General features: G+C 37.6%; 1 protein-coding gene across 2 annotated transcripts in view; it reads right to left on the bottom strand.

Moving 5' to 3' along the window:
- The window catches only part of pknox2 (pbx/knotted 1 homeobox 2), a 70,708-nt gene that overhangs the window by 22,468 nt on the left and 28,242 nt on the right, over positions 1-19,998 (bottom strand). For both annotated transcript variants that reach the window (XM_027148205.2, XM_047805226.1), the window contains exon 3: positions 797-905. In XM_027148205.2, the coding sequence (XP_027004006.1) occupies positions 797-883 (87 nt within the window). In that variant the 5' untranslated portion in view covers positions 884-905. The remainder of the gene's footprint in view (positions 1-796; positions 906-19,998) is intronic.

Here is a 19,998-nt window from a genome sequence, read left to right as displayed (position 1 = left end):
GTGGCCCTCCAGGACCTGAGATTGACACAGATGATGTAGCAGGGTAGAAGATGGGTTTCCTACTCATTTGTGTCTAACAGAGTTAGCGTTATAGCTTTGAAATGAACTTGACCTAGCAAATATGTGAGAATTATAGGGTCACTAGGGAGCAGAGCAAAGATTACAAACTCACGAGCATATTTAAAAAGAGTGAGAGAGAGAAAACTAACATGATATGCAAAGAAAAGCAATATTTGTCGTTTGAAAATAGTCAAGTAAGGCTGATACAATGTTTCTGGAAACAAGAATTTCCCCAGTGGATTTTAATGCTGACTTAAGCCGAGCAGATCGGCTTGAATTGTTTTTACTCCTTTTTTTCTATCAATTTGGTCATTTGCCAGTTCCCTCCCATTATCTAGTGCTCAGCACACAATTAGTGAAAACTGTATAGCATGTGCTTCCTACAAGAGACTCGAAGCCAGCAACAGCCTCTTTTAATTCGCTGTTACCCTCACATCATCTTCCAGATTTTTTGAGAGCTGATACTGAAAGGGCCAGTGTAGGTGCAGGTTTTCTTACCAATCAAGCAGAAGCCACACCTGATTCCACCTGTTTAATAAATACAATCTGATCTTAGCTTTCATTAGACTTAGGTACCGCTTCTGTTCGTTTGAAATGAAAACCTGCACCCACACCAGCTCTTTCCGGTTAAGACTGGACACCTGTGGCCCAAACCAATTACATTATTATTATTATTATTATTATTATTATTATTATTATTATTATTATTATTATTATTATTATTATGATTACTTACCTGTTGACTCTCTTGATAGGATGGTGGAGGGACGCTCTGTGTGGCCATCATTGTCAGTGCTGGTGCTGGGGGCACATGTTGCATCATGGGAGAGCTTCACATGGAGACCCTGCAAGAGGCAAATCAAGCAGATCAGATTCACATCAAGATACAGATCAGTATCACATCAACCAAGAATAAGTGAGTACTTTCATTCCAGCAAAAGGTCAAATAACTGGTAACAAACGATTGGACCTGAAATTGGATTTCAAAGCCGGTCATTGGTGGAGAAAAAAGTCAGTGCAACAGGACATTATTGTGAATCATGTCAAATGAAGTCAGGATAAAGAAGCTAACAGCAGATGCTGCTGTATTTACTTTCTCTCTTTCTCACTCTCTTTCTCTCTGATCACATCTTGCACATATTGTTTTAAACTGTACATCGGCCTTGGCTCATGTAACAGTTTACAAAGGTTTATGTGATCGAATTATTATTATTATTATTATTATTATTATTATTATTATTATTATTATTATTATTATTATTATTTTAAGGACTGACCTATCTATCTATATAGCTTTGATAGCTAGAGAGAGAGTCAGGAGAGAGAGAGAGAGAGAGAGAGAGAGAGAGAGAGAGAGAGAGAGAGAGAGAGAGAGAGAGAGAGAGAGAGAGGCATCTAGTCCTATACATAATGTGATAATAGTGATAATATTAACATAATGTGTGCTATGAGTGTGGAATGTTCCAGTATAAAAGGCTCTCTGTGTCCAATAAATAGCCTTAAAATTTTGTACACATTGAAATAATTAGTCTAATATTTTAATAGTTGCATTTGTTTGTAAAATAAATCTTGACTGATTGGGCTACTGATTTTTTACCAGTTTAAAGGGGTCTCTGCCTATAAAACTTTGAGAAGCACATAGTGTATATGTTGTTTTTCAGAGATTAATTACATGCCAGCTGGCTGATATTAAGTTATTCCCTTCAAATCAGTGGCTCTCAAAGTGGGGTCTGGGGACCACCACGAGTCTGTTTATCGTAGCCAAGAGGTTTGTGGCTTGTTACTGTGCAAAGAATATCACAATCCATATAAATATATACACAAATTAAAGTTGTATTTATGATAAAAATTCTTTAATGCTAAAGCTAACTTGACTGGTCAGTAAAATTGAATGGCTTTAATCTCATAGTACATTTCTCAGTGCCTCTGAGTGATTTATTCTACAGTTAAAGGCCCCCTTGCTGCAAAAGGTTGGAGATCAGTTTTACAGAATTACAGTAATTTATTTTTAACCTGCAGTGTAGGAACAACACTCAATGCAAAGTCTTCACACTCTAGCAGATTAAACATCTTCTGATAGGAGCCTAAAATATTAATTCTGTGATCTTGTTAATCCGGAAAAAAATAGCTGTTCTATATAAAGCTGTGTGTGTATGTGTTTGTGTGTGCGTGTGTGTGTTTTCTGCAGGTAAACATAGCAGCAACAAACCAATCAGGAGCTCATTAGCTGTGTTGTCGTTGGAGTATTTGCTGTAGGGTGTGGCAGGACAGGCTCAGGGGATGGTGCCTGCTGCAACATCCCTGTTATAGATAATTGGGCCCACGGTGCCCCATATGAACGCCCAGCCCCCTACCCCCTGATACACCCATTGAGAGACTCAACACAGTGCCTCATATGCCCTAAATCTCTCTCTAAACATGCATGCACAGGTGAGAAGGAGGACAGCATGGATGATGTCAAATTGTTATTGACATTAGAATAAAACTGTCAGTTATATTAGGCATGTTATGAATGATATGATAAAGCAGCTATTCACTAAAATAAATCAGAACAGAAAAGAAGTGCACAAAACACAATTTTTTTGGTTTTTCTTATTAACAATCACATTTTCAAAAAGACTGCGTAGTTGCAAAAAAACAAACAAAAAAAAAACATTTTTTTCTGTGTATAAAATTGACCTGCAATTAGCATTTACACTCTCATACCTACTGTAATTAAACAGAATAAAGATTTCTTGCATTTTGTTATACATTGTGCAATTTACAGAAAAAAACATACTTCTTAGCCAACTTCTGCACAGACTTACATTGAAAATCTTGTAAATCTCTCTCTTATAGAGCTGTAATTTGTTGTATATTCATTCTGATTGCCATGTAAACATTATATGGACCACTCCGTTTGAAGCCCCTGTACTGCATATTGATTTTTCCATATAACATAATTGTCTCCGTTCACTCATCAAATAGAGTTTAGTGTCATACAAATAAACACACACTCTTTAACCACATCCAGGTCTCTAAGCCCATGCAGTGTCCATACACAGGCCTGCAGCTCAAAGCGAGTACACAGTAAATAACTCACTGCTCGTGGAAAAGAATTCAGAAATTTCAATTCGGATCCACATCTAATTTCAGATACAACAACTAAACAAAGTCTTGTGGGGCTGCAAGATTAATTGTGTGCACCAAAAGAATTAGAGTACGCATTTGTGCTTGAGATCTATACAAAATAAGACCCAAGGCTCACAGTATCACCTGAGAAGAATGCTTGTAAGAATTATATATATATATATATATATATATATATATATAAAATAAAAATATATATATATTTTTATATATATATATTTGTGTGTGTGTGTGTGTGTGTGTGTGTGTGTGTGTGTGTGTGTGTGTGTGTGTGTGTGTGTGTGTGTAGAAGAGTGAAAGCTTTACATTTCTCTATGTTATTGTGTATCAGGATGGTTGCAGTGGGGATTATTATTTGGAGGATATTTATCTTGTTGTCAGAAAGATGATGACAAGAAAGTTGACAAATGATATGAATTATAAAAGCGCAACCTTCTCTATCGAGCATGGTAGCTGTAATTACTTTAAAGACAATACACTTCTGTATAAATTATGACCTATATACTTTTGCTTCGATGAGGCCCTCTCATGAGACAGGTTTACTGGCACTCTGTAGCTCAGGAACTGCCTTTGGCTGTCTGTCTCTTCAATTACTGTCAAAGAACAGAGCAAGTACATGATCTAGTTGAGGCAGAGATAATTCATATCTGAAGAAAAAATAAATAAATAATTAAAAAAAAAAAAAAAAAAAAAAGTCGTGCACAAGGGAGTGGGAATGTTCAAGAAAGCAGACCTGTAAGTCAAGGCAAATCTGCCAGACGAATCTGTCTCTCCTTTTTCAAAAGTGTAGAGAGCATTAACTCTCTCTCTCTCTCTCTCTCTCTCTCTCTCACACACTCTCTCTCTCCCTCACGCTCTCTCTTATACTATTCCTCTCCTTCTGCCTATCAGTTCATACTCATCCTGGTCGCCATGTGTGGAAAAGAACAGAGCAGGCCAACACAAACTACTAGCTATTTATGGACATCTTTCTCATATAGTCATGGACACACACACACTCACACACACACACACACACACACACACACACACACACACACACACACACACACACACACACACACACACACACACACACAGATTTAGGGCAATCACTATCAGCACCTCTGTATGTACTCTAACTGTTTTATGTAGGACTTTGTAGGAACGTGAAGAATCTTCCAGCCCAAATTAGATTCTGGCTCAGTGTTGCATATTTTATGAACCTCATCCAAATCATACAAATTGAGGATGTTGTGTGTTTGTGTGATTTGTATACTGATTACACACTAAGCCTGTGTTCTCATTCCAAGTGCTATCAGCCAAAAGGCATCTTCACTGTTATCTCTCCTCATTTTAATTGCAAATTTTGGGAGCGAGTTGGTAATTAAATGGAAAATTGCACATTAATTGATGAGACTAAAGATAAAGCTATTCCAATTATTGCGCAGTACTTTAGGAGGCCTCTCAAGTCTCACTCCCTTGAGTAATGCACTACCTAACACTGCAGCTCTGTAATAATACACAGCCACCAGTGTTTTCACACACACACACACACACACACACACACACACACACACACACACACACACACACACACACACACACACACACACACACACAGAGGCATAAATACACATACACTTTATAATGAGTTAGGAGATCTCCCGGGTCATCATGCAGTCTCTCAGGGTAAAGGGTGTGCCCTGATTAAGCTGTGTGGTTTGCCCTTTTAAAATGCATCACGACTCTCATGGACATGACATGCACATTGTTGATCTCAGTTTATTGACTGATAACAACATATCCACCCTATCCACTGACACGCTGCAGCTATCACTCACTCCTGCCATTAACCTAATGGACTAAACAGACATGTGTACAGTGAGAACTTTGTACACATGACACTGTGCCCTCTAAACCACCACACACACACACACACACACACACACACACACACACACACACACACACACACACACACACACACACACACACACACAGTTAGCCACTATATCACATCCATGTGTCATAGTGTGAGAACAGATCTCAGCAGGGAAGCAGAGGAAATTGCTCCAGATCACATGTATCCTACATAAAACCATTTGCTGTTAATTTTGCCAAGGAGCACGGTGCGTGAAAAGGGAAATAAAGAAAAAGGAATGCAGAATTATGCATGGAGCAACATCAAAAGCTCATGAATGTGGAGCAAAGGGAGGAAATTTGGTGTCTAATCAGAGTGTTGTGAATGGCATTAAAAGCTCTGGAACACTGTCTGACTCACTTGCCTCCTGTTTATGACTACCCCTTTTCTGGAACAGCTCACTGAATGCAGTTTCTTGTTTATGAAGAGATTTTTGGACAATTTATTTTCACATTACACGTCAATCGTATAAACGTCACAATGAGAACCAACCCTCTCATTCATTTCAGTCTGATTTGACTATTTCTGTTTCAATTCACTCAGACTGATTCTGGTGAATTAGAATCAATGTGATATGATGTTGATTCAGTTTAAGAAATCAATTTGATCCTTATTTCAGTTTGAATTATATTGGATTCTAATTTAGATCCTGATTAAAGATCAATTTGCTTTGATAATGATTCTTGTCGATTCATTCCAAATAAATTCAATTTGATTGAAGCTTAACTCAATTACCTCTTACAAGAGAGGATTAGGATAACATCTTTATTTTTTATCATTATTATGATTAAAATGATCATTTTAATCACCATGAGGTAAGAGGCATTGTGAAGTATTCATAGAGATGACTCATTAAGTGCAAAGCTTAATTCTGAATCAGAGACGCTCTGAAGTGAGTGACCAGCCAAACTGTACAAGCTGCTGGTCGATACCGTAGCGCCATCTGACCCTTCAGTGCCGATCATTAGCCAGTCTGATCACTAAAGATCGTTCAGACAAGCGACTTGGGAAACAGCTATCGACAAAACTAATGAACCAATGTCTGACTGTATGTGTGTGTCATTCTGCCTCTCACCCTTTTTGAGTTTCTTAATTAAACAGTAATTAAAAAACGACCATGACTACTCGGGCACAGCTGAACATCTTGTCGCTTCTCTTCAATCTATGCTCAGTGTATAGGAAGATTACATACTGCTTAAGACAGGCAAACATATTTCAACAAAATGTGAAACAAACACAGCATAAAGAGGACTGATTATCTCGAGTAGCACAAGTGTCATATGCATACAGGGAAATCAGGACGTTCCTCAGAGTACGACGCAAAACTCCTGTGGTGCCAATTAAGGATTTGTATCCAAATAAACATAAATCTGTGGATACGGGGAAGTCAGGTTTTAGATTAGCACTGAGATATTCAATTCTTTTGGGCCTTGGCCTCCCTCTGGCAAAAGCACTGGAAACCTGAATCCATCTGTATCAAACAAGGAAGAATGATAATCTCAGACCAGCTCCCTCTTGTTCATATTATCATATTTATTGAGGCATGAAAGGCCAATGCTTATCTTAAGTTAGTTTGGGAAGTTTGCTACACGGGAATCCTGGAGTGCAGGAGGAAGCGGTTTTAGTGTTTATAGAGCCCGTTTATCATTCGCAGGCCGTCTCTGTCACCGCGCCAAATTTCACATCTGTCAAGAGCTTTATATCTGTGTACATGAGCACAGATGGACAGATTATAGCAACAACACAGATCAACGTGTTCTGAACATACTTACGGGCTTACACAGAGCCTGAATGTTTGCAACACTTAATAAAAAAATACTTCACTCATCACTCGCTTCTAAGTTGAGAAGCAGACAGGATCTGATAAATATAAGGATCGCAGCTTTAAGGCGTTTCTGCACTAAACCAAAAGTGTGTCTGATTGCCATTTTTCCGGCTCTCCTTCACTGTAACCTGCTCGGAAGTCCGCCAGCTGAAGATCCTGTGAGGGAACGCAATGAATAATATTAAAACAGCGAGTGGGTCGCAAACGCCCAAATATCATGAATCTTAATGTCTTGAATCAAGGCTTCTCTAAAGTGCATAAATAAAGCAGACTGTCTGAATGTATCTGCTCCATTAGAGTCCAGAGAGTGGGCCCATTTACGGAGAGCACGGTGCAACATGGGGGGGTGAGTCAGAAACGAATGGAATTCTGGGTATAAAGGAGAGGAAATGGAGAAAGGAGGGAATAGAGGAGCCTTGTATAAAGGTTGTGAGTCCAGACTAAGGCCCCAGGACACACTCACACACACTCACACACACACACACACACACACACACACACACACACACACACACACACACACACACACACACACACACAATCCCAGCACTGCTCATTAACCTGTATGAGTTGCAGGTAGGGGATTAAATTTGCTGTACTCAAAAAACTAAAAGAAAAAAAAAACAGTACAAAAAGCATAAACACACCAAAACAGATGTGCAAAATGGATGCATGCAGCTGCTCATGCGCTGCCAAACACACTTAAAACTAAACACGCTATTTGTATATAAATATTTCTTGTTTCTAAACAGTGGCCCAGATTCAGTGATCTGGAGCTCAAAAGACGTTACAATAAGTTCAATGCACGAGTGTGAAATACTCCGACAACATCTACAAAGAGGAGATCACTGCACCATCCATCCAATCTATCTCCAATTTCTGTTTCCTTTGTGTTTATGCTAATGATTGTTTGGATGTAGCGGATCTGGAAATGATTGTGCTGTGGCCTGCTTTTTAAAATTAGATTAAAGTCTTCGTCGAAAATGGGTGCCTTCGAAACTTCGCATGTAGTGAAATTTCGCAATTCCCCCCAGCCTGATGGATCGCATGCAAATGACCTCATTAGCATAGCTAAAAGCTTTTATTATAATTAGCATTTCCTCAATAGAATGCACAAGCATAGCGAGGATGAAAGTCGAAAAAAGACGAATTTGCATGTTTACCATTAGATTTCTCTTGTAAAAAAAAAACTTTAAAGCAAACAATGCATATTGTATAAATAGATGGAGCAAATTAATGAGGTGCATTCAATAAAGCCGTTTCATCCAGGCTTTTTTAAGTGTTGCTGACGAGGATATGGGAGCGTTAAGGATATCCTTTGGTTTATTTTAAACAGCTTCCCTGGCACCCTTCTAGAAGAAAAAGACACACAACCGCACTGAGCATTCAGGACCCGTCGGCTGTCATTGTTGGGGTTCTTCCTCATTCACTGTTTCTATTCTAATTCACCAGGTCCTTCTGGAGCATTTTGGGATCCAGAGGAATTGCTGGAACATTGTGAGCTGAACCGCTCTCAAACACACTGTACGAATGTACTCGAGAGAAATTTTTCAACAGATAATCTGTATGTTACATAGATGATGTGCCTGACGATCAATAATATCAAAAATATTATTAGAAATAATCTCTATATTTGGCTTTGGATGGCAGCCTTGTACTTGTAAATATAATAAATATATTATATAAATATATTTCTTTACATATTATTTACATATCTTTACATATTGAAATTGTAATTTAGGGTAATATAGGAGATAATATGTGGGGTCTGACTAATTAATGTTGTTCCTCAAATAATGCAAAATGAGCCAAGATTATTTTATAGGATAATTAGTCCTTTTTTCCCTAAAACACAAAGCCTTTTATGTCTATCTTTTCTAAAGGCCTCTGGTGTAGCATGTGTGTGTCTCAGAGTTAGAGACTGGCGCGTCCCGTGGTTGACACACAGTGCTCACATTTCCTCTCTGAGCTGATAAAAATCGGAATATTGAAGCCTGGAATGCCGCTGAAATTGGAGCTCCAGAGCTCGCATAGAGGGAGGGTAATCTTCAAGAGTTTTGCTGTCAAATCATTCCCCAGCGCTCTCGTGTCGAGCCGAGATACCGTATGGGGACAGTAGACGCTTTATCTCTGTCTCCATCAGTGTGGTCTTTTTTTAAACGGATACCTCCTAATCTTAGCACCAGCATGCCAGCTCCTTGTCACTTAGCCAGATTTCGGCTCGACAACCAGTGATTGGTGACAACAGAAGCAGTTTGTGTTAAACCAAGCCCGAACGTCAAAACATAGACAGCTCCAACTCATCACATCACTGAATATGGCTTTTGGTTGGTGACTCACAGACTGATGGAAACAGAAGCTTTTTCTGGCAGATTTTCTACCCACTTAATTTGCCATCAATCAATTTCCACTGCTTGGATGTTAATGGAATATGACGCCTATGCTGGGAAATGGGCCACAACCAAAGGTCTACTTTCGGAAAACAGTGGGTCTGAACCACAGAAAGAGAGTACTGATGGGGCTGAGAGAGGACGTAAAACACTCAGGTCTGGTTTGAGAAACTGGGCCAGGTAGGTAGGGAGAAAGTGAAAAAAAAAAGTGACATACGTGAGAGAACAGCATGGCCTTGGCAGTAGAGCACACTAGCGACGGTTGGATTACAGAACGGGTGCTCTTCATGCAAAGCAGTGCTGTCCCATTCCTTACTTGAAAACTTTGTGTGCATCTACAGTATGTGCATATATCTGTTTGTTTGGATGGAGGTGAAGAGAGAAAAAGAAAGAAAGAATGAAAGAGCGAGAAGCAATAGGGGGCTAATGAGAAGGGAGATTATCACACAGAGACTCTGAGCGCTCTGATTGTCAGCAGACTCATAATGAAGAGTTTAGTGTTCGGTTTCAAAAGAGAACCCATCGAAAACGCCACAGCAGGCGCATACACACGGACCAGCCAAGAGGATCGAATGATCACCATGGAGCACACGTGATGAAGAGGTTAGCTCCACATATGCCTTATAGTACCTTACAGGGATAACATACATGGAGGGAGGGAGTGAGAGCTGAGAGGTCAGAGAGACTGACAGGGATACAGTTGTTTCAATGACCATAGGCCATGAGGCAGGTTAAAGTGTTATCCTTAATGAGAAGAGCTTCAGGGCAGACTGGCTAGAAAGTCCTGAGAGGCAATGGAACTGTAGATGCAGAATAAAAACATGAGAGCTTTTGTAAAAACCTTGGCCTATTGTACATGTCTTTCAAAATAGGCTGTACAGAATGGTCAAAGAAATTTGTTGTACAAAAAATTTCAAGAGTTCAAGCAAACTTTAAACACAAATTGTACAGGCATTTGTTGTCAGGATTCCATCCACACTGATTTAACAAGACTTACATAATATCAATATCAGTCATCGAAATTGTAAGAAGAAGAAATAGTAAGAAGCATTCATGTAATCAATTCTCAGATTAATCTTGAATGATCTGGATCAGGGTCACAATGGATCCAGAAGAGCGTGAATACACCCAGGATCGGATGCCAGTCCGTTACAAGGCACAATGCACACACATTGACATACTCGTTCACTCCCAGGGGCAATATTAAAGTGACGTGACATACGGCTAAGTATGGGGAACCAAACTCAGAATTCGTTCTCTGCATTTGACCCATCCAAAGTGCACACACACACAGCAGTGTACACACACACACCGTGAACACACACCCGAAGCAGTGGACAGCCATTTATGCTGCGGCGCCCGGGGAGCAGTTGGGGGGTTCGGTGCCCACAACCTTAGGATTACGAACCCACAACCTTAGGATTACGAGTCAGACTGTCTAACCATTAGGCCACGACTTGCCCACCTACAGCCATGTTTTTGAGATGTTTTTGAAATGAAACTGGAGAAACCAGAGAAAACCAACACAAACAAATTAAGAACATGCAAAACTACGTAGAGGCAGTAATCTCTTTTGAAAAGTTGACAATCAACTTAGGGACCTTTTGGTTGTGAGGCAACAACACAAGCAGAATTATTTTTAAACCCTTCGAAAATGTATAACATGAACAGGAACAGTTTCAAGTGTTTTGTGGATTGTATATGCAAAATATATGTAGACTGAATGCAAAGATTGTAAAAATCTGTATCAGATACAACATTTTAATTTGCTATCATTCAATTTCTTGGTAATTAAATTTATCTTCAATCTTATACAACACTTCACTTATATTTGCTTCGGTTGGTTTGTATACATTCATGAATATCTTTCAGACATTCAAAGCTCATTAGGCTGCAATGTAATGCTAGCTATTGTGAGACATTAGATGTAAGGGGGTTATAATCAAATCGATCACAGATCATATTACACACACTGTATCCTTCTGAGATAGAATTTAACCAACATGTATTGATTTGAAATGACAACGATTTTGTCCATTACTACAAGAGAAATAAACACGGAGACCTGGATTCAAGCATGAACACCACAACTAGTGTGAACTGTGAAAATCACCAACTCCTAAAACTCTCAGCCTCACTTGTATCATCAAGTTTCTTAGGAATACAATAGGTGGTGGTGCATTGATGCCTTTTTATCTTCTATTTTTGGGTGCTCTACTGTGATTTGAGTGCACACACAGTAAAGAAACCAACAAGGACACTTAGTACATCCAATTTGTCACGTTTGATTATATAAGAGAAGTAAACGTATCCTGAATGTGAGTGCTTAATTAGTCAAGGCAGGAAAATTTACCCACTCCATGGTATTTGCTTCACTAATGCTTCCCACCCACAATTTTCATGTCATGTAGGAGTTCATTATCTACTGCATGTGTGGTCTTGTATAAAGCTATAATGGAAAATGGAATAATTAAGCAATATCCTACAAGCACGAGTGCTGTTGTATTGAATATCAGCATGGTATCAGCATTGATATTTATTACAACACGATTGTGAGTGTGATACTGCTTTTTTACACAACAGTTCTATAAACAAGAAATAAATAAGTCATTTCCGACTCAATATGGTCAAATATTTTGTTTATTTTTTCAAATTAGTCCACAAAGAAGCCCTAATGGGATAGAATTTTGTTAAAACAGATGCCTGTAGTAAGCGTAGTAATGTAACAAATGATTGCTAGAATACAGGCACAACAATATCTCCACTATGATGTAGACAGTTTCTTAAAACTCTTTTTATCGGAATCCAAAAATGAAATTTGTGGCTATTTTTATATTTATATATATTTATATAAATGTTTCTGTATTCAAAGTAAATGGTGATATCAAACCTATTTCTGCTCTATAAGATGCCCTAAGTGCTTGTTCCTAAAGTGTTATATTTTAAGTTCTTATCTTCAACCAATAAAGTTCAGTATAAGGTTATCCAATCAGAGGTAACACTGAAAGCCAAAATTATCCTGACTAATTTTATATCAGACTAAAATAAGTTATTTGTTTATACTGGTATAAAATAAGTGCATTTCCATTCTGCTGGCCCATGATACTGGGGACATTTTTTTCTTTTTATTTCTTTTTTATTTCTTTTTATTGATGATATGATTCTATGGTCCAAAGCTAGATAAAACCAAATAAAATTGTGTATTTCCATATTATACACTAAACCCTGACAATGCCGATGGAGCATATGGATTCCTTTGCTCCTACTTCACTTCAGTCTGCCAGTGCCTAATATCACCAAACTAAAATGAATTTCCTGGTTACACAATTGCATTATTTGATCAAACAGTACAGTTACAGAAGGGAAATTAATTATAATTGCACTATCCAGTGTCTCCCAGATGAGGATGGGTTCCTTTTTGTCTGGTTCCTTTCAAGTTTTCTTCCTAATATAATCTCTAGGAGTTCGATTGCCACCTGTCTCCTCTGGCTTGCAAATCACAGATACATTTTAAATGTATATTTTTATAAAGCCGATTTGAGTCAATGTTTATTGTTAAAAGTGCATTATAAATAAAACTGAATTGATTTTATTCATTCTATTTTCTGCTAAAAACAAGTTCCCTTTCCCTACTATGACTGTCAATGTAAAGTATATTAAATTTAAATGCAAACCTGGTTTAGATTTTTAGAGAAAAAGTTGAGCAAGTCGAGAAACTTTAGAGAATTCTAGAAAACATAGAACTAGATATTTACAATTTGTGGTTGATCGCGCCTTACTGCTAGCAAAAAATAAATAAAAAATTAAGGGTGAATGGGTATCACCTGGAAAGAAGGAACAAACAATAAGAGAAAGAGACCAGCGTAGAGGCAAAATGAGCGTGGCAAGATAATGAGCTTGTGTTTGCTGCTCTTGGCCCCTGCAGCTGATGTTTGTCTTTGTGCACAGCCTGGAGATTCAGTGAAAAGAATCCTTGGAAACTCCAAACAATCCAATATTAAATTTCCTGTGCAATGCCACAGGGAGAGAAGGAAGCATGCACTGGGGAAAAGGAAGACAGAGCGATGGAGATAGAAAGAGAAAGAGGAAACAGAGGAGAGATTCCAGAGAATGAGAAAGTGAAGACGAAAGGGAGAGGAGAGAGGAAGAGGAAGAGTGAGAGAGAAAGAGAGGGGGGGTGTATGGACCTGGAATTAGAGAGGCTGTTTTGAATGGAAAGCCCCTCTGTCCATCCTCGGCTCTGAGCCAAGTCTCTAACCTGCAGGTGCATCAACAACTGAGGCTGGCCAACTAGCTCCCTCACATCTAATATTACCCTGAGAGCTTCCATGTGGACCTTAGGCAGAAAGACACATTCCACATGGTATCTTTAATGTTTTAAATAACACACAACCCAATTTAATGATTAAAATCGTTTCTGAATATTTATTTTACTAAAAATGAGGGATCCTTCCATCTAGAGGTTTGTGATTCATATTACAGATTGGAATTTAAGGTGTGTGTATGTGTGTGTGTGTGTGTGTGTGTGTGTGTGTGTGTGTGTGTGTGTGTGTGTGTGTGTGTGTGTGTGTGTGTGTGTGTGTACTTTTAAACTCTGTAGTACTGCTGTAATACATATCTGAGAGAGGAAGTCCAAGGAAATGAAACAATGAAACATACAAGGTGTAGACAGGTTCATAATTAATTACACACCTGAAATAAGTTGGAAATATTTCAGAGAAATATGTTTTACAGGTTTGACAAAAACATCACTAATTGTGAAGTGAAGACTGTAGATTTTAAAACAATTCTAGAAAATAGCCAATCATTCCTGGTGGCCTTTCCTCTCTCTCTCTCTCTCATTCTCTCTCTCTCTCTCTCTCTCTCTCTCTCTCTCTCTCTCTCTCTCTCTCTCTCTCTCTCTCTCTCTCTCTCACACACACACACACACACACACACACACACACACACACACACACACACACACACACACACACACACACACACTTCATCTCTCTGTAGATGGGCATGTTTGTATAGAGAGGGCATGTCCAGCATAGTGTTCTGTTAGGACCATCTGGAGTACATTAGGCCTAAGGGATATCAGATCCTTGTGCTGCAGCGGCCTGGCTGGGTGGCCTGGCTGCACACAACTAACTTTCAGCAGCTCGGTGTGATTGATAGGAGGCCTTGTTTGCTAACTCCCAGAGTAGGACACTCCCCCAACACACACACACAAAATTGTGTCACTTCACCTCAATATTTCTCAGACCTTAGCACACACACACATGGTCACTCAACTACTACAGGATACTAAGGTCAAATCCTCCTACTAAACATGGTATATGCCAAAACTTGCTGTCATCACTGCAACATAGTACACATACATAGTAATTCCCTGCTGAAAAGTCTGACCAGCTACCATCTGCCACAACACAGACCAAGCTGGTCAAACTGGTAGAATTTCTTTGCCAGCATTTAGCCATTTCTGAAATCTGACTCGTACGGCTACTACTGCTAAGTTATTATTTTAATAAAATAAAACAACATTAAGGCAAATAGACATTAAGGAAATTGGGAAATAAACTAACAGTAGGCAGAGATGATCTATGATCTCAGAACACACACCTGTTTGGCTAAGCTTGCTTCTCTTCTGTTTCCCATGTTCCTTAAGCTCTTTTCTATACATAATCTGCTCACTTTATTTCTGAGACTAAGCTGGTGAAACCTTGCAAAAGTTATTCTTATATTGTATTCTTCTGTTGTGCAAATAAACATCCAGTAAAATTGCTACTATTCATTTATCAAATATAAAAAATTGAAGGTTTTTCACTAATGAAATAGATTTTAATGGCATGTGAAACAACTTTAAATTACTTTTAAAGTCATAAATAAGTCATTATTTTATTTAGCAAAAAAATATGATTTTTTATTATAAAGTAAATACACCATTCAGTTCACCATCAAAATAATCAAACAAAAAATACATTTTAACTGATAGTAACTGATATTTCCCATTAGCTAATATTCGCTTGTCTGCCTAGCCAATTTGTGCTAGTTACTGATAACAATGCTGACTTACTTAAATCGAATTTAGTTCAAAGTAATTCATAACTACTAGAGAGAAAGTTAAGATCTCATTTGATATAAATGTACTGTATATTTACAGTATTTGGAAGACACCCATATCCAGAGGAACACATCACTTTTATAAAAAATAGACAGTTTTCAGGATTAAGGGCCTTGATCAAGGGACCATCAATGACAGCGTGGTGGTCCTGGGATTTGAATGCATGACATTCTGATAAGTAGTCAAACACCTTGAGTACTGAATATCAACTTCCCGTCTATTTTATATGAGGTCGCTCCATGGGCACTCATCCTCAAGTACTACACTGTAGTCTCTTGGCTTACTCATATTCAGATGCACATCCATATATTGCATTAACTGCACTGTGTAGCAAAAGGAGGCAGATAACAAATTTACATGATTCTAATGAATTGAATGGATGCCACACTGATATGATTGGATGCTAAACCAAACCCATTCAAGTGATGTTTAGCCTATTGTTACTAGTTGGATGTGAGAAGAAAAGACCTTTGAGATTTGCAGGGAATCAACCCAGCCACTGAGGGGTAAACATAAGGTGTCAATCCTAATTAAAATGTAGGTATTACAAAGCAAAGTTTTTGCTTTGAGTGGAAATATATTTAGGGAGCATGGCGTATCCATCCCGTGTAAGCAGAGGTTGTGTTTTCTCCCAGTGCTTTGAAGGTTTCATTTTCAGTCCAAATACATGACTGTCATCTCTAAATTGTCAGTAATGGGTGAATGGTTGTGTGAGTGTGAGTGATTGTGTAGTGTGGAGGGTTGGCACCCTGTTTAGGGTGTCCCATGCCTTGTGCCCCAAGTCCCCGGGATAGACACCAGGTTCCCTGCAACTCTGTCTAGTATATGTGCTACAGAATACGAATTGATGGAAATGTAAATAATATTTAAATAATTTAATAAATACTTAGTATGAATATGCCAAAAATAATGTTTAAGTAATTTAACAAATAAGAATGTTCCTACTTTGTCTGTCTCAGGTAGCTTGTTTCATGGGCTGTCTAATTCCTGACTTCTTTGAGACATTAGCTATTTATATATAAAATTTAAAATGTGAAATATATAGTTTAGCACCTTTGCTGTATCAAACCTCTTCTCTTCCTATTTTTGGTTTCTACTAAGGCAATTAAAAAATTCATTTATTATGTAAAATATGACTCTGGTTTGTATGAATTTTAGCTTAGACACTCAACCAGACTTTCTCTCTGACTAGAAATGGCTAGAAATTCTCTGCAGACTTACCAAAAGCAAGACCTTCTGTTGTAAACAGTCCATGAACAGCATCAACATCCAAATTCATGACTGACTCATCAGGGAGGAAACTGAGACATAGCAATGTGAGACTGAACTGTTTTCATTCAGTATGTTGCAAACAGTATAAAGCTTTCACATGACTAGCAAAGTCCTTTATTATTCATCATCCATTTTTAATTCACTGCTAATGTAGATAACAGGCATAGCTACATGAGACACACCTATAGATGTAATGTAAAGACATCAACAAGGAAGCATAATTGATTGAATCCTGACAACTTTAAGTATATATTAAGTGTGTGGTCTGGACACTGCTTAGCATTAACATGAGCCACCAGAATGTTAACATTATCCTAGCAGCTTATCATTTTTAAAACAAAAATGTAGACATGTTCTTCATGAGTTCTTCATGAAAATCTTTATAGAAAGAAAGCTTAAAGCTGATGGTGTCAAAGAATGTTATTAGGCGGACCTAATTTTAAAAATAATATTCTTTGTAAAATAATAATCTAAAAATCCATTTTTGGGATTCCACTAGATTTTGGAGTGTGGCTGAAGGAATTTTTGATCATTCAGCCAGTGAGGTCAGGCAGTGCTGTTGAGTGAGGAGGCCAGGGATGTAGTCAGCATTCCGATTCATCCCGAAGGTGTTCAATGAGGTTGAGGTCAGGACTCTACAATTTTTCTACTTTAGTCGTTCTAAACCAAGGAGCTTGCTTTGTGCACATGAACATTGCCATGCTGGAACATGTTTGGGCCTCTTAGTTGCAGTGATAGATGTATGAAACTGTAATGCTACAGCATGGAAATACATTCAATAAAATGGAGTAACTTGGAGCTGGCTCACATGTGGGTGTGATGGTCACGTGTCCACAATCCTCTAGCTATATAATGTACATCAGTTTGTTTTGTTTGTTTTTAGCATTACAAAACTTTGATCTACAGGAACACCAATTCATTTAGGATTCATAATCTGTCATTTGTTATCTAACTAACCACACTGTAATCAGTTAAATCAGATCCATCGTTTAATGCCGGATTCACAGAGGCCAGATTAACTGATAGTAGGATTTGCTAATATGATGCCTCTCTGTCTTTCCCCTGTGCCTCCTCTCTGTCCTTCTCTCCCTGTAGCATTGCAGAGGAAATTAAATACTGGGTTGTTTGGACTTTGTGCTGAATAGTGTTCTGCTCAGAACAAACTACAGGAATGAATGTGCCTGCACATTGCGTTGTATCACGGGTTTATCACAATAACTTGTGTATTTACTAAAATAGTAACTTAAAAAATTTTAAAATCATCAGCAATTTGCACTGCTAAATAATAAAGTAATATCTGGATGTAGATTAGTCACTATATCTTCCAGCTGCAGTGTGATTTAACATAGTTAAATTAATAGGTCTGAAGGCAAGTACATGTCCAAAAACTGCAAATAAATAAGTAAATAAATAAATAAATAAATAAATAAATAAATAAATAAATAAATAAATAAATTTACCAAGTTAAATGCTTTACCAAGCATTTCCTATTAAATAATTATAAAAGTATTAAACCTATTTCTGATTTATTTCTAGAAATACTTTAATATTTAGCAATACTTTATGTAAATTAAGTATACATAATCACATTAACGTAAATATGCATCAAAATAGCACTAAGATTAGGTTTATCATAACCCGATAATAAGAAATAACAAATAGACAAATTTGACTAGATTCAAAGTATTATCACTTGCTGGGATTATTTTTTGCAGTAAAAACAGTACTTGGTTAAGTATAATTTTGAGTTAAATTGAGTATAATTAAAGCTAAGAGCTGTTGAAAATTGAAAGACTTTAATTAAGTGTTAATTCTGTAATAAACTCAGAAATAACTCTGACTAACCTTGTTAGTTTCTCGGGAGCTCTTGGTTGCACAATTCCACTAGCCTACAAACTGTTGTAGAAATGACATTATTTACTTTTACTTTATTTACTGTCCAGGTGTCACCCAAAGCAGTTAAGGCTTTGGGTTGAAGATCGGGGTTCAAACCCAGCACTGCCAAGCTGCCTCTGTCAGGCCCTTGGGTGCTGTATCATGTCTGACCTAGTCTGACATGATAGTCTGACCTAAAAAGAACTTCACTGTGCTGTAATGTATATGTAACAAAATAAATGCTTATTCTAATTTCATTTTAAACTTTACAATATTTATTATGTTTCTGTGCTTCTCTAAAGTTGTTGTGATACAATGTGATTATTAACAGTGCCAGATTTAATTTAACGAATTAAAATACATAATCATTAATCTGGTGACACATTATCTAAGAGACATTTATTTGAAATATTGGAAGGAGTCTTCAGTGTCACAATTTTGTACAGGTTTGTAAGTTTTCCCCCCACAGGAGAGGACTTTTGTTTTCTTTGATGGCTGGTGAGGGATTGACTGTTTATAGCTGGTGACAGCAACAGTCTTGCCAAGATTCCACAACATTAAATATATCTAGAACTGGAGGAAAGGTATAATGTTTTGTTTATGATTAAATTACGCAGTAGTGGGCAAATCACTTATGGTGTATGCCAAATGAAAGCTTTCTACAACAGTCATGGTTAATTGCCCAAAATTATAACACAATGCCATACCAGTTTCAATTAAAAACTCATTATATAAAAGTAATACACAAATAATTTGAAGCTCAATATGTGGTTATAATGTCTTGACATCTGATACATTAAAAAAGCTGACTGAATTTATTTAATTCATATGTGTGCATCAGTTTCATGTGATTGAATCGTGCAACATTAAAACAATTTGTTTTTGTACCTGCAACAAGATTTGATTATTACATTCAAAGCTCTGAATAAAATCCACACTGAGGTCACAACTTGGCATCAAACCCACAACAGTGGTGTTTTGCAAGCAGACACATTAGCACTGCACTATACTACTACCAATGTGAAAATTTCTTTATTTCCTCACCACATTTTCCTTGCTTTTTCAGTTTTTCATTATTTTGTTAATAGAAGCTCATTTAGATGAACAGATCTCTACGTACCAGAGTTCATTACTACAAAAATGGCCACACTATTGTTTCTTTCTAATGGCATCAGAAATATTCAGCATGACTATTTAAAATTTTAAGCTCATGTATGCATCTGCATCCAAATCTCCAACAGTATCACAATCTAAACAGATCAGGAAGATACATCATGCATCAGGGCCTCGCTCCCCACTCTTGCCCCAGATACTGTTCAAGCCTCCAGACATGCTACACAAGCGATAAAAATTCAACTGTAACATTTGGAAAAAAGTTGTGCAAGAAAACTGGAGAACTTGCAAAGCAGCTAATAAACATTGTCTCAGTATGTGG

This window comes from Tachysurus fulvidraco, chromosome 20 (genome assembly GCF_022655615.1).
Source record: "Tachysurus fulvidraco isolate hzauxx_2018 chromosome 20, HZAU_PFXX_2.0, whole genome shotgun sequence".
Classification (NCBI taxonomy): domain Eukaryota; kingdom Metazoa; phylum Chordata; class Actinopteri; order Siluriformes; family Bagridae; genus Tachysurus; species Tachysurus fulvidraco.
Note: the sequence above shows the minus strand (reverse complement) of the source record. Positions and strands in the feature narration are given on the sequence as shown.